A 16,578-nucleotide genomic window follows, 5' to 3' on the forward strand; every position below is an offset into this window, starting at 1 on the left:
TATAGAAAAAAGGGTACAAAATGAAAATGCTGTTCGAAGCGAACCAAAAATTTATGAATTCCGAATTCAACATCGTGAAAATGGCTGCTTCAGAACAACTTACTGTGTGTTCTGCATTAATTTTTTTACTTTCGTAATACTTTTTGATTTCTAATCTCTTTCTACATGAGTCAGAATAACCAAAAGACTTTGAAAAATCTTTTCAAATGAATAAAGAACAAAAAATCATACATGCGAACAAAAATTTCTCTCATTTCCTAAGTTTAGACGCAATTTATACGTTACAGCGTGCGTTTGTTTTAGTTTTTTCATCCGCCATTAGACAGTGACTGCAGCGCCCCTATAGTTTGTTGGAGTTGCGAATTCGCTATCGACCAAAAGTTGAGATGAAGTACTGAATAATGATTTGAATGGAGGAAAGCCTCTGAAAATAAGGGATTTAAATTTCAATGACAGGTTTTGATTTCATAGAAATTAAGGGGTTTTAATTAATTCCTCCTGAACTAATTGATACCTCGAAAAATCCTTTCTTAGTGGATACTTTCGTAATCATGTGGATTTGCCTGCCAAATTTCAAGTCTGAGGCTTCAGCGGTATTGGCTGTGCGTTGATATATATATGTTATCTCAGAACATTGATTTTTATATATTAAGATTGAGACGAAAGTAACTTAAATCCTTGACTTTTTTCGGTACTTTTTTTTTTTGATCTGCTACTCTCGTCACCAATGTTACGTTGCCAAATATAATACAGGTCACAATGATATAGCATTTAAAAAAATGAACATACTCTTCAATCAATGCCTAATGGAATGAAATCAAAATAAGTAGCAAAAGAAAATGTATTAAATGCTGTGCATGACGTGTATGTTAAAATGTATAAACGTCAGTATCAAACTCTAGTAGTTAATATACATTACAAGTTTCAATTCTCCAACTAGCTTAAAAACCAATAAATCGTATTTTAACCTTAATTATTCGAATTTTAACCTTAAAAATCGAATTTTAACCTTAAGTAATCGAATTTTAACCTAAAAAATCGAATTTTAACCTTAAAGTGAAGCATTCGAAAAAATACTTTTCACGATTTTCTTCCGCAGAAATTAGATTTTAATGCAATTACCTTCGATGTCGAAGCGAGGTTCTTCTTAAGTCATGCAAAAATGCTGGGTCTCTACTGGATACTCGATCTACGATAATGTCCCCTTCGAACAAATCTATAAAAAAAATGTCATGAAACATCTGTAAAGAAAAGACCGTACATATATAAAAAAAAATGGAGGGAATCCAATAGTAATGGGGTTGTTTCCTTCAGTCAAAAGTACTACTTTTAGTCACTGAAATTCATAGAATAAGCAAAAAAATAAATAAATAAATGACATGGAGTGAGAAAAAACTTCATTTTCCCAACGCTCAATTTTTAATTAATTTTTTAAAGCTTCCGATTTTGAAAACAAGGCGTGGTTTTTATGATGTCACAAATGATGTATTTTTGCGCATCTCCACTAACGGTTAGACATCATGATAATCAAGAAGCGAATTAAATATTGCACATAGACTAATAATAAGAGTAGACCGAGCTATGGCAACCCTTTTGCTGCTCATAAACCAAACCATGTGACTGGTGGATATCCTAGCAACAGCGGGCGTTAATCGTAGCAGACGATCAACGCCAGCGCGAAATAAAATAAATAGAATTTATGGAACACGGAAGAATGATCTTTTATGGAGTCCGATTTGTAAATTTGTTATTCTAAGTTGTAAATATTTTGTTAATATAGTGAGTTTTTCGTTTAGATAGTATTGTGCATTTTCTTTAGTCAATTTCAATAACTCTCTAAGCAGTTAAAGATGCAAGCGACCAAGAAGAATCAGCAAACGGTAAGACTTTTACCTACAGTTTCAATTTAAGATACCGATTAGTACATTTTTGCGTTAACGCAAAACGTTTACGCCATTTCGTTCACGCCAACGCTGACAGCTCCAAATGAAATAAAAGTTACCGAAAACTGATCAAAAACTATTACTAATGTCAAAATAATAGAATGTCACACTAAAAGAAAAACAGTTCAATCTCTGCACCTGGAAGTTTTTTTTAATGAAAACACATTGTCGTAAAATACATGTCGAGTGCCAAACTGTAGATAATGCTGCCATCTAGCAACCATGCTGCCAAAGTCTTCGCCAAGCCCTTCCACTAGTCACATGATACATCTATGAACCAATTTTCTTCATCAGCAAGAATGAGAAAGCTCGGTCTACTCTTATTATTAGTCTATGATATTGCACTCTAAGCTTGCTATCAACCATATCGTTGCCACTACATATGAGTAAAGATGCAAATTAAATATTATGATCAGTGAATGGCATTTCATCATTTGTGATGTCATCGGCAGAAGCGTAAATAATAAAAACGCACCGACTACAATGTTTTTTTTTAAATACTGAACATAGCCAAATAATTTAAAAAAAATCGTCCAATCCTTTGTTTTTAAGCATGCTCTTTCAGAAAAAAATACTTTTAAAATTTGGGAAACGACCCCATTGCTCACTAGTTATCGTATAAAACTATTTTCTTGCTAATGAATCGTGAAATAATTAGAAAGCAAACTGATCCTTCTAGCATACACTTGGACGAGTTCTTTTAGACTGGGGCGTGGCTCAGAAGTGCGTGAGCCCAGGATTTTTGAAATAATTTGGTTCTGACTAAAGGTGGGTAGGAGGAAATTCTTGATAAATAAATGCTGTTGATTGATGGCAAAGTACCCTGAAATCTCTGAAAGATGTTCAAATACAATCATAAAATCACCTGTTTTGGTATTTAGGGCTTAAGTATTCAAATGTATAGCTTGATTACGGAGAGATGGCGGATGAACTGGAAGCGAAAACAGAACACTTCATTTTGTTAAAGGTAGGATCAGCGAGAACGTGCAATCAATAAAGTTCCTACTGCTCGCGCCATCTCGCTGATCATACCTACTACAAAATAAAGAGTTGTTTCCGCTTACAGTTTATCCATCATCTTTCCGTGGTCAAGATATAGCAACTGGTTTGGGAGAGAAGGAGCCCATGTTTATACAGTTGGCACCAGGGTTGCAGAGTAGGCGGGAAAATGACTGGTTCCAACTCCAGCAGTTGTAGAATCTCCGACTCCTTTACCCAATATGAGTCCGACTCCGGTCCTTACTCTGCAGCCCTGGTAGACTCAAAGGACAAGGAGGGAAAAGGAATGACTCCGACTCTTGGAGTTCTAACGAATTTGGAATTTAACTTAGACTTCTTTACCTGAAAATCAGTCTGACTCCGGCTCCATCTCCGAAGCTGTGGTTGACTTCGTTATTGCGCATTTTGCGATCCGTGTAGATCTGAAAGTGTCTGATGGCATACACTCGTCAGAAGCAACGCCTCCTAATACTAAATGCCTATCACATTTGCCTCAAAAAGTGATCCTCCGCCGGTACACTTTCAACACTACCTGGCGGCAATACAAGGATGGCGTTGCTATGGTGATAGATCCAAAAAATTCAAATCAGATTGTTTATTGATGAATTCCAAAATTTAAATTTAGAAGTTAACCAATTGCTTAACTCCGCTATTTATTTCTAATACCTTCGACCTTCGATAGATGGCAGTAGCAAGAGTACCGAAATTTGCTTATTGGGATCATTTTGCTCTATGTTAAAAGTGAGAAAGCGACAAGCTATTAGTGTTTAGGAGGCGTTGGTCAGGAGTTAGTTTTTTCAAAAATAGTTTTTATTTTCTAAACTATCTACGCTCTTTACAAGGAATCAGTTTTCCGTTTTCGGACAAAGTGACCCCCCCCCCCTCCGCTCCCCCAAAAAGCCATTATTTTCAAAAATATAAGGTACATGTGAAAAACGGGCCCGTAATATACAATCCGAAACAGTGAGAGGTACCAAAATTGCTTGCCAATAACGTAATGAGATAAACTGACCCAACTTCGTACAAATGTAGCAAATCTTTCTTTTACGCCTCGTTCTCCCTATGTAGAAATGAACTTTCTCAAGGTCAGGTCTCTTCTTATCAAAGTTATACTTCTCCATACTATGTTTCGACGTCTAACGGAGTTTTTCTTTTTTTTTTTTTTCTTCGCTGGATGTAATGATTCTAAGACACGAAAAACTGCTTTTTCGTTCATCTTAAATCAGTCAATGATAAAGTGTTTAAGAACCAATGCCGGAATACAAACATTCAGATTTATTAAAATAGATTCCGTTGTGATACCTTGGAACTAAAAAGTAGTCCCGAGCTTAATAATGGAAAAAAATACTTTTTGGTAATCTTTTATATGTATTTAGTAAAATCTCAAAAGTTGCTGTTTATTTTCAGTGAATAAAAGTAATCATCATGTTTCAATGAATGAGATTGTAGCACCGATTTGACCCCCCAAAATTTATTTTCTGTTGATGAAAACAAACACTATTAGTGGCGTTTATCTACTAAAAACCGACACATTATTTGTTTGATTTAATGAACTACACAAACTGTAGCTCAAGCAAGTTGTTTTTCTTACAACAGAACTACATTGACAGAGAAAGAAGTTTTACAAAATGAATTATTAAGAATTAACATTTAACAAGTCTGGAAAAAAAATTGGTCTCTAAGTTCGTTGCTTGGCGATATTTGTCAACACGATTTGGCGAAAAAACTTGAATACCTTCAGGAAAAAAACTCCAGAAAGAGCGGTTTTCGGAAAAATGCGATGAACTCTGAATTTGATTGGTTTAATGTTTTGCGAGTTAGTTTGCGCGATGACATTGTTGTGAAAACTAAGCGCTACCGTGTTATCAAGTTACTTTTCTTTTGTTGAATCTCATAAATTGAGCATGCAGCCCAACTTCTAAATGTAAGTGTATTACTTGCGATATTAGACGAAATGTAAAAATCAACGCAGTCAGAAAAATAATAAAATTTTGGCTGTTGGAAAAATGAGACTGTAAGCGATAACTCCAGTAGAGCATCCAATTAACCGAACTGTCAAATAAATTGAACCTATTATTATTATTTTTATTATTTATTTAACTTAAATAAAAACATCTCTTTGATCAGTGTACAGGTAGCAACGAGAAAAAATGGTCTTGGGAAGACATCATTGAAAGTTAAAAAGATATTTGAGAGAATGCAAAAAAAAAAAAATCCTAGATACTGCCCGGTACCTTTCCACGCAAGAATATGTGTGCTAACTTCGTTTCGATTCATTAGTATCCAAGAAAAATCTTTTAACTAGAAAAAAATCATTAAAATTGATTTCCCCCACCACTTTTCACTTTTTGAAAATGCCCCATTCCCCTTCTTTCAGTTTTTGAATGTTTCGGGGCCATTATTTTTACTTCCTTTTACAACGAGCTGATGTGTGCATCACATGACTTCCTTTTACTCCAATTTTAAGACATTTTCTCATTATTGACAGTTTTAATATGATTCAATTGTTTACTCTCTAAATATCACCAACAGTGGCCAAATTGAAACAGATTAAAAAAATTGCTAAATGTCTCCAAGTTGGCGACAAAACTTAGCGACCAAAAGACTGGCGATATATCGCCAAGTGTCCGCCATATTATAACACCACTTGAGTTTACATCGAAATTAACAATGATTTCCCCTAAAAAAGGGGCAAAAGACCCCTTTAGAAACACCCGAATGCAACCAAAAGGAAAGGTGCACAACTAGATCTTACTAGGAGTCTACGTACCAAATTTCAACGTTCTAGGACTTACCGTTCTTGAGTTATGCGACATTCATACGCAAAACCGTACATACGTACATACAGAAGTCACGAGAAAATTCGTTGTAATTAACTCGAGAATCGTCATTATGGATATTTCGCGTGTCTATACGTTCTTAGGCACTTATACACGTGTGGTCGAGTCAAAAAAAAAGAACTCAATATACATTCGGGGGTGAGTAAAATGGAAATTAAGGTCGATTTTTGAGTGAAATTTTTTTCGCGAATACAATACTTCCTTTTTTGTAAAAGGAAGTAAAAATATATGAACGCGTGAACTGTACGAATAGCAGCTGTCTAAACCATTGAGTAGAGATAAAATGGAGGGAGTGAAGACTTTCCTTCGTGAACCAAAGAACCCAAGCCACGTGATAGATTTTAAAGCAAAGCATTTAAAGAAATCAGGTTTCTTTCGCTACTTTCACGCAAAACGTGTCAAACATTTGTCGTTGCAGTCACCTGATTTGGAGTCTTTGAAAAAAAAAAGAAAATTAAAAAATCGCGAAATTTGTCGCCAAGTTGGCGACAAAACTTGGATACCAAAAGACTGGCGATATATCGCCAAGTGTCTGCCAAATTATAGCACCACTTGAGTTTACATAGAAATTAACAATAATTTCCCCCCAAAAAGGGGCAAAAGACCCACTTTGGAGCATCCGAATGCAACCAAAAAAGAAGGTGCACAACTAGACCTCACTAGGAGTGTATGTACCAAATTTCAACTTTCTAGGACATTCTGTTCTTGAGGTTATGCGACATACATACACACATACATACGTACATACAGACGTCACGAGAAAACTCGTTGTAATCAACTCGGGGATCGTCAAAATGGATATTTCGGTTGTCTGTACGTTCCTAGGCACACATCCACGTGTGGTTGGGTTGAAAAAAAAACTCAAAATTCATTTGGGGGTGAGCAAAATGGAAATTAATGCCGATTTTTGGGCGAAATTTTTTTCGCGAATACAATACTTCCTTTTTTGTAAAAGGAAGTAAAAGAGCTGATGTGTGCATCACATGACTTCCTTTTACTCCAATTTAATGTCATTTCCCCATTACTGGCAATTTTAAGGTGGTTCAATTGTTTACTCTCTAAATATCACGAACAATGGCCATATTAAAACCAAAAAAAAAATCGCAAAATTTGTCGCGACAAAACTTGGCGACCAAAAGACTGGCGATGTATCGCCAAGTGTCCGACAAATTATAACACCACTTAAGTTTACATCGAAATTAATAATGATTTCACCCCAAAAAGGGACAAAAGAACCCCTTAGGAACATCCGAATGCAACCAAAAGGTAAGGTGCACAACTAGGTCCCACTAGGAGTCTACGTACCAAATTTCAACTTTCTAGGGCATACCGTTTTTGAGTTATGCGAGATACACACACACATACACACATACGCACATACATACGTACATACAGACGTCACGAGAAAATCCGATGTAATTAACTCGGGGGTTGTCAAAATGGATATTTCGGGTCTCTGTAGGTTTCTAGGCATATATCCACGTGTGTGGTCGGCTCGAAAAGAAAACTCAGCATTCATTCGGGGGTGAGAAAAATGGAAATTAAGGCCGTTTTTTGAGTGAAAATTTTTTCGCGAATACAATACTTCCTTTTTTTGTAGAAGGAAGTAAAAAGGAAGTATTGTATACGCGAAAAAAATTTCACTCAAAATCGATATTCCATTTTACCCCCGAATGATTTTCTGACCAATTACGATATTGCAACGAGGTTAACGACCCCCGAGTTAATTACAACGAATTTTCTCGTGACATCCGTATGTACGTATATGTGCGTATGTGTGTATGTATCTCGCATAACTCAAAAACGGTATGTCCTAGAAAGTTGAAATTTTGTACGTAGACTCCTAGTGGGGTCTAGTTGTACACCTTCCCTTTTGGTTGCATTCAGATGTTCCTAAGGGGGTCTTTTGCTCCTTTTTGGGGGGAAATCATTGTTAATTTCGATGTAAACTCAAGTTGTGTTATAATTTGTCGGACACTTGGCGATATATCGCCAGTCTTTTGGTCCCACGTTTTGTCGCCAACTTGGCGACAAATTTGGCGATTTAAAAAAAAAAAAATTTTTTTTAATCTGGTTTCAATTTGGCCATTGTTGGTGATATTTAGAGAGTAAATTATTGAATCATATTAAAACTGCCAATAATGAGAAAATGGCATTAAATTGGAGTAAAAGGAAGTCATGTGATGCACACATCAGCTCGTTATTTAGAGGGTAAGGAAGTATTATATTAACTATTAACACTCGTCTGAGAGGCTAGAGAGGTACAAAGTTCAAAAGCATGGACGTTTAGAGCAGGGGTGATCCCTGGGGGTATTTCCCCCCAAAATATTTTTTAAATCATCAAAAACGGTAATTTTTTTCAAGGGGTTTGCGCTACAATTTTTCACTTATTTTCGGCATAAAACCAGAGTATAGGACTCACTCCAATGAGCGCCATTTTCGAAAAAAACATTTACGGTGTAAGAAATAATAATATGTAATAATAATTAAATATTGGAAGCATCGCAATTTGCCTTGACAGGATCGCATCACAGATGTTCAGTAAAAGAGCTTTCCCGTATTTTTCAACTTACATTCGCAGATTTAATTAAAAAAAAGATAAGTATGCATATATAATATAGCAATAATGAATATTTATATTCATGCCGAGCTCTCTCCTAACTAATTCTTTTTATACTTACTTGATCGAAACGACGTACATAAATAACGAAAACAAGACATGCATTAAAAATGCTCAGAATAAACTAAATTTTACGAATAACTTGAAAAGACAGCTCATTTGTTCATGTTTTCTGGAGCAGAAGTTAGTCGACACAACTAAAAACAGCATATCGCTACTATAAATAAAATATGCAATGTATATATGTCTGCATTTGTCGGCGATGTATAGAACATACTGTCGAATCAAACATGTCTAAATTTCCTGCAGACATATTTTATTAGAACGTGTAAATAAGATTAATAGTATATTAAAATTAAAAGTCAAAATTTCTATTGTACCATTGATTAGCAATAGTTTTACCTAAAACTACCGGTTTCGCTTACTTCAACTATTCATAGTTTGACAAAAAATTTTTTGCAGTAGAAATTACTGGAAAAACTGTGTTAGCAATGAAATACGATGATAATTTTTAGAGGGAACCGACTGCGACTCTTGTTCCCCACTCCAGGCCCGACATTACATGCAATTGCATCCCCCTTTTTCGCAAAAGCTAAGACATTGAAAAAACACATAAAAAATAAACGGATTTGTATGTATGATTTTACTGGTTGATCTAGACATATTTTGCTGCCCTGTCACTAAATTCCGTACCTTAAATTGAGCTTCACAAAATTTGTTTGTAAAACTGTCCCTTGTTGAATTATTAATCTCTAGCAAGATTACAAGTCATAACTTGTAATATCATTAAAGCTTCATAACGCAAAACTTTTTCAAACTAATTTTCAATATTTTAATTTCGTGCGAAAACATCATCAATTGCGAAAACTACTGTTTAATGTTGTTTCAAATAGGATTGTAATACCCAAAACGTTCTGTATAGCGTAACAAATTTTTTCACGTACATAAGGGAAAAAATTCGTAAAAATATTTTCTTTCCCCCAAAATCATGAAATGCAAAATGCTACTTCACCAAAGACCAAGTCTAAAATGAAAACTTGGATCCTCCTTCTTTATTACGCAGTACAAGAAAAGTCATGTACCTTAAAATTTACAAATGCTATGAATTAAAATGTATTTACACTATCAAGCTAGAATTTTCTGCTATGGGAATCAAAACAGGTCTGTTTTCTAGACCAAAGTCAAGCAAGTCAGATTTTTCTCCTGTGTGTTGTGGGTCGGTCATAGCAGATTTTGCTATTATTTGCAAAAGCTAAGCTATTGAAAAACACATAACAAAATGGTCTAACCAGAAAAATATGCAGATTTGTATTTGTCGCTTATTTGACTAGTTGATCATGGCATATTTTGCGACCTCTTCACAAAATGACCTATCCCCAGTTTCGCTGACATTTCGAATTTCCTACCCCCCTTTAATATATCAAAAGTATGACTGAAACTGAAAAGCAGGGCGAGTTGGCGATTTCTTGTCGACGAAACTGGACCGACACCTATAAAATCCGTACCTTAAATTTAGTCCGTTCACCTCATACGGGAATATGGTATAAAACCAGCGGGCGGATGTTTAGACTCCAAGCTTCTTTGATGCGTTCCAGCTCATTCTCATATAAATAATAGCCAATGATCGAGAGTAACCCGCTCGCTTTAACAATGAAACGCACGTCACGGCATGATAACTTGATAATATGTTTTGGTAATGCTTGACATCTAGGGAAAGGCTTCATTGTGACAAGGCTGAACCCAATCCGGTCACTTTACTGTTTTACTGGTAAGACAGACATTTTAGGGGAATGAAGAATCAAAAGTGGTCAACAACGGATGCTATCTGCTAGAGTTTAGGGTTAATCCGCTGGAGTGAAGGTTAAAATTTCAACTATAAAAATATCACCGAACAGGCAATGGCTCCGTTGAAAGGTAGAAGAGTCGAAGCAATTTTCAACCGTCATACCTTGACGGGCGACTTTGTAGTTTAAAATTGATAGTGGGCATCTCCACGAGAAAATGGCTAACTTTTCTAAAGCAAAATAGATGATATTTTGTAAGATTCAACGCAAAAATATATAAAATACATAAGAATGTTTCTCCCGGATCATTGTATTTTTGAGCTGAATTAAATGGCATAATTGAACTTCGAAAATACATTTTAGATTATTTTAAAATATCATTAAAGCATGGTAACTGATTGACATACTACTTTCATTATTATCATTAAGTTACCGTGTTCTCAACATTTTTTTTTAAACGAAATGAACAACTTTGAGGATTCGATTTCATTATTGTCATTAAGTTACCGTGTTCTCAACATTTTTTAAACGAAAATGAACAACTTTGAGGATTCGATAATTTCTCAAAGTCGTTCATCTAAAAAATCAATAACCCATTTGTAAAGATCTTTTGTAACAGTGTATGTTTTGCTAAATGTTTCAAAATATTTATATAAATGTTAGTCAGTTACCCGTGAAATTAAGTTAAATAAATTAAAATGATAAGAGGGCCAACCTGAATTTCAGCCAGGCATGTTGTTTGTAAACAGTTGGGGGGGACGTCAGTTGAAAAATGGGTTTTGGTGGCGCTGCTCAAAATGTGCTTCAGTTACGGAAATTCAGTGCGAGTCGGTTGTATCTGAGCAAATGTAAACTAGTGGTCTGTTTCGGCACTCAGTATTATTTTAAGCTAGTTTTACAAACGTTTATTTTCGTGATTAGTTTGAGAATCACGCAAAGAAAGAATTTAGAATTTTAGTCGCAGGATGATGCATCTCTTTGCAAAAAGGTACAAATGCCTCGCATTGGCAAGGTGAGTGTTAGATTTTGTTGACAGTCAAGTAATTTGTTGCATGGGCGCCTATATGTAAAATTTAAGGTTGGGTCATTTTCCCATGGTTTAGCAGGATATTTTCCCAGGCCGATTTCAGTACAGATTAGAGTTGTTAAAGTTTGACATTTTTAATAATTATTCGTTAATGGCTGGAAAAGAAATGTTTTACGTTTGCAGAAAAAAGTACTGAAAGCAATGAGTTCTAATTTCAAGGGGGCTTGAGATCCCACCATATGGCTCCCTTGATTGTTGTGTTGTGAATTATTCGATAGTTTCATTACGATTATGAATGAAATCTTATATTGTTCTGGATTGTTTACTTGACTGGATAAAAGTTTGATGTTTCTTTTCTTATAGCGTTGACAGGTTATTGATCTCGCGTTTTGGAAATTGGGTCGAATTAGAAGTAATGTATTTACAGTCAATTTGAGTGTAAAACACTTGAAGGAGTTTAAATGTTTTAATTTTTAACTCTTAATACATAGTTTTCAAATTAATTTCTGTGTTTTACGCTTTGTTTGCTACAGGAGTCGATCCGTACTCAAGTGGGGTCCGGTCCCTTCACAAATTCTGTGTCGTGGAAGAAGTAGTAAGCAATATTCCGTGTCGTAAAAGCGGCTTCTTCGCAAAATTTTATGCTTTAAAATCAGCACTTGAAATTTCGTAAAGTAAAATCAGCCCGTTTACAAAATTGTGTACGCAATCTACGTACCATTTTCATAGCTTCAAAGTGTTAAAAAGCAATTCCTTTTCCAAATCATTACCCGTGAAATTCTTCGAGAAAATCGGCTTTAGATTTCAATTTTGGTTGCCAAAGATGCTCTTCATGGAATGACGAGATTTTTTTTTCCACAAAAATGTAAATTTAAAAAATAAAATAAAATAAAGAATTCCCAAAAATATTTTCTTTTACAATAAAGCAAATTCACAAAAAATGTTTCTCATTTCACATGAAATAAAAGTATGAATAAATTATCCTGTAAATAATTATCCCCCTGTAAATAATTATCCGGAACATAAACTGTAGGTAGTTTACAATGGCTGAAAAACTGAAAAGTTCGAAAGAAAGGGAGCTATTCAACAAAGCAAAGCTACTAGGCTATTAGCAAACGAGTTTACTGATCTGTTTAGATATGTGTAGCATACAATTAGAAGATTTGCAGTCAAAGTATAAAATTCTACCTACGTAGTTTACAGGTGGGATTGCAAAGTAATTCAGTTGGATGAAATTTACTCTGAAATTCACTGTATTGATGAATGTTAAGAAAAAATAACTTAAGTTTAAGTTAAGCCTCTAAGCAAAATTTGTCATTGAAACTATTGTGCAAAATGCTGCTGATTCGCGATTTTTTTTTTTTTTTTTTGGAGCGCAAATTTTGCTTAAATTACTGAAACTGACACTCATAAAAAACAATGTGGAGGTCCTTTTCATTATTTAGCACTTTGAAACTAGTACGGAAACTCCTTTCAAAGTAATCTGTTTCTCTCACATGTTGATAAATTCTTGTAATTGAAATCTTTACTAGATGAAATATTGCTTTTTTTTCGGTCAGCGTAGAGCTGTAAGGAGCAACTACGAACAGCATCTCCTTATAACCTTCAATTCCATTTAAACAATCTCTCTCGAAAAAAAAAGCACATTTAAGTTGTACTTTTGTGCTGCCACAGAGGATCTTTAGGAAAAAATGCTATATTTAGAAGTATTTTGAAAAATAAAAGTTTGTATCATTGATATTAATTACAAATTGCATTTTCGAGTGAAAAATAACAAAGTAATAATCAAATTGATCAACATTGCTTTCGGTCAAAAAACGAATTTTGACTAGGTTGTGTAATTTCAGTTTATTGAAAGCTTTGGTGGTATTTTTCTCTCTTTTTTTTTTTGGCGGGGGGGGGAGGGCTCTCATCCCTGGGATTCTCGTGGTATAGGAAGAAAGGCTAATGGGGCACCTCTGAATCATCAACCGTTGTTATGAAACTGTTTCATTCATATTCATATTTAGCATTAGAGTTTAGTAAAACACAACCCTATAGCCATCATCAGTCTCAGGATGGGTTGATATGTTCGTTTTTACATCGATAATCGCAAGGGAGAAAACTTCACCCAAGAACCTTTCAGACGTTCCAGAATGGACGATTTCTACAATCTAACGCGCATATTTTTGGGAAGATTCTAGCCATACATCAGAACAGAACAGTTCATTTGAGAAAGTCATTTACAAATTGGAATAAATCTTGGTTGAAAAAACATGTTATTAGTCTCTATTATAATATTTCGTCTCTACTCATTAGCTTGCAATGGCTATTTGTATCACTTTGAGTATGAATTCTGTAAGAAAATTGTGTAAAAGTTTTATATTTTATTTAAGGTAACGGCATCAGTCACAGACATGCTTAAGACATCGCTCTCAGGTTAACTCAATTTTCCAAGCCTTTTAATATATTTATACGTTAAAATTTTTTTTTCTCTCATGCAAGTACTTCTCATCTAACGTTTGGCTGCTTCTGGATCCTCTGAATTAGTTAATTGTATTTTTATTTGCTCAATTTCGAAAAAAATTTCGACCCCCAGTAACAGACACCGACAATTCTGAAGATCCCAAGTAACAGATAGAATGAGGAAAAGTTGAGTGTTGGACAGAATGTCCCCTTTCTCTTCAAAATGTGCAAAAGTTCTTTATTTTTAGATCTAAAACCTTATTAAACTCAAATGAACATGAAACACTGTCAGACCTGGTGGTGGCTGTTCATAACCTTTCACCACTGCTTTATAAATACCAACTGGCTCATAAAATTCACTCTGATAACACTAGATGGTTGCACCTTATTCATGGATCGCAGTAACATCGGTTTTACCCGCCTAAAATTCTTATTATTTGAATCCAAACTTACGACTGTCTGTTACTAGACCCTTGTCTTACTGCTGCCGTTACCCTAAAGGGTCTTTATCATTTTTACTGTCGAATTATATAGCCCACTAAATTTATCGCCGTAACACCCCAGGAGGCTGAATTTTTCTGTATACAGGAAGACCCGATTATAGCTTTTGAGGACGACGAGAAAGATCTTCATTTAGTGCCCCTCCCCCACTCAATTAAAATACACGCCAAAGTTAAGGTTGTCTGGTTGTATCATTCATAAGCACGGCTAGGAGTTTACTGATCACCCCCGCGTGATATTGAACTATGCGTTCGAGAAGGCGGGCTCTTTAGTTATGAAGACACAATACCCGATTAAAAATTTTTTTTAGCTATATTTGGTACCCCTCAAAGTTTTGTATCCTCTGTGCCCATGCCCTAAAGTAACTCAACATGCATATGGTAGAGGTTCGTCCTTCCAATTGAAGTATGAGCACTCCAATTCTGTTTCAGCTTTGTTCTTAAACCCATAGCTATTCTCCAAACTTCGAAAATCGGAAAAGACCTCACACCTGTGCTTCCGATCCGATTCCAACAGCACTTCGGATTACGCCTCGCCATGCATTAGCCATTGCCAGCGAAGCACGTTCCGCGCATTAGAGCGGAGGTTAATCTTCTCCCGAAACATCATCCGTTTTGAGGGAGCCTGAAAAGGCATGGACTTCTCGATATCCTCTACTCCCCCCCGCCTCCGCCCCCCAAACGCCAATAATGACATCAAAATGGGTCCGAGAATCGAAACTAGATGGGGGGGATTCGATGATTCGAACATTCTCCGGGGAATACACCCCCGCCTCTTTAGATAGAACGCGGAATCATTCGTCTCCAGAGATCTTCACGTCCTGATATCGCTAATGGGCCGACGAAGTTATCAAGGAAGGGGGGGGGGGGTGATTGGGTAATGGACGCGGCGATGCCGTCTATGGCTCCTATTAGGGGGTGTGCGGATTTTTTTTTCTTCCTTCCTAAATAAATGTAAAAGGGCAATCCGACAGGAACCATTCCATTCATCTTGCAAACAGTCAAATGCATCTGATGATGATTCAAAAATCTAAGGAGCTTTTGCTGAGATTGAAGTGCCTATGATGATTTAATGGATTCTGATGCATATGGTAATAGGGAATTCGTGTATCGGGTTTAGCAGGGATGACTACAGGAGTTCAGAATCTTGTTGGATTTGCCTTGTGCACCTATGAGTTGAACAATCGGACTTTATGTCCTCTAATTCCAAATGAGTGACTGAGTAGAAAGTACGTTTCGGCAAATCAACAACATTCAACAATCACAGCGTTCATGATAATTAACGTGCAAAAGCACAAAATTGAAATGTGAATTACGTGATTGTTTGTTTACTTCTTCTTTAACATGTTGGTTCTTGTTTGTTGAATTTTTTTTAGGTCTAATTTTTCGGTTTGGTCTTTTAGAGCATTGATTCTCAACCTTTCAGGCTCTGCGTCCGTCTTTGAGTACTGATAGCTGAGCCCCCCCCCCCTCCCTCCATCAAAACAACACATTGTGATCAATCAATACAAGAGTACGATCAAAATTTGAAACTGAAGCCAGTTGGTTATAGCTGAAAGTGGTTTTTGTACACAATTTTTTTTCTACACATATACTTACCTTTACTTCTAACATATTCCTACTCGAACACATGAAATCAAAGAGCTAAGTACAAATAGATTTGAAGTAATCTAAAATCTATAGGTGAGATTGACACGTTTTACCAGTCACTTTTTTTCACAAGATCTATAGGAGGATTCCCACTGTTTGCTCTAGACAAGTTTTTGAATGTTAGGATGTAACTTGTGAAAAAGGTCACTTTTATTGCTCCTCCTTGCTCAATATTTTGTCTTAACTCAATTTTGAGATCACATATAAATATTTTTTATCGCACATTTTGAAGTTTTTAGCGCAGTTTTTATCCTTATATCCCTGTGAATATGTATTTGCAGCAATAGCAGGCGTAAAGTCACTGCATAAATAGGAGGAGTACCACTGTTTGTTCTTAACTAGTTTTTGAATGTTAAATTGTAATCTGTGAAAAAAGATCACTTTTACTATCAATCCTCGCTTGATACTTTGACTTCATGCCTGCTAATGCCTGTAAATACAGATTCATGGAGATATGAGGATAAAAACTGCGCTAAAAACTTCGAAAGAAAATATTTACATGAGACCTCAAAATTTAGTTACTTCCAGTTAGTCTTACTATTTTACTTTATTTTTTGAATACATTTAGACCCCCTTAAAATTTTCCTACGCCCCAAGTGGCGCACCCACGGGGGGGAGCTAAGGGGCTTAAGCCACTCCCAGAAGTATGAAGACGAATTCCCTTGTCCAAAGAGAGCCTAAAATTGTGTTTTTTGGCCTTGAGTTTCGGAAAATTTCCGGGAGAGAGCACTCAAACACCAATACCCATCCTAATTTCCCCAAAGATAAGT

The 16,578-nt window shown here is 35.7% G+C and overlaps 1 protein-coding gene across 4 annotated transcripts in view; it reads right to left on the reverse strand.

Moving 5' to 3' along the window:
* The window catches only part of LOC129225818 (tolloid-like protein 1), a gene marked incomplete at its 3' end in the record, with an annotated part of 126,022 nt that overhangs the window by 54,101 nt on the left and 55,343 nt on the right, over window positions 1-16,578 (reverse strand). For all 4 annotated transcript variants that reach the window (XM_054860332.1, XM_054860333.1, XM_054860330.1 and 1 more), the window contains 1 exon segment: window positions 1,123-1,216. In XM_054860332.1, the coding sequence (XP_054716307.1) occupies window positions 1,123-1,216 (94 nt within the window).

This window comes from Uloborus diversus, chromosome 7 (assembly GCF_026930045.1).
Source record: "Uloborus diversus isolate 005 chromosome 7, Udiv.v.3.1, whole genome shotgun sequence".
In the NCBI taxonomy this organism is placed as follows: domain Eukaryota; kingdom Metazoa; phylum Arthropoda; class Arachnida; order Araneae; family Uloboridae; genus Uloborus; species Uloborus diversus.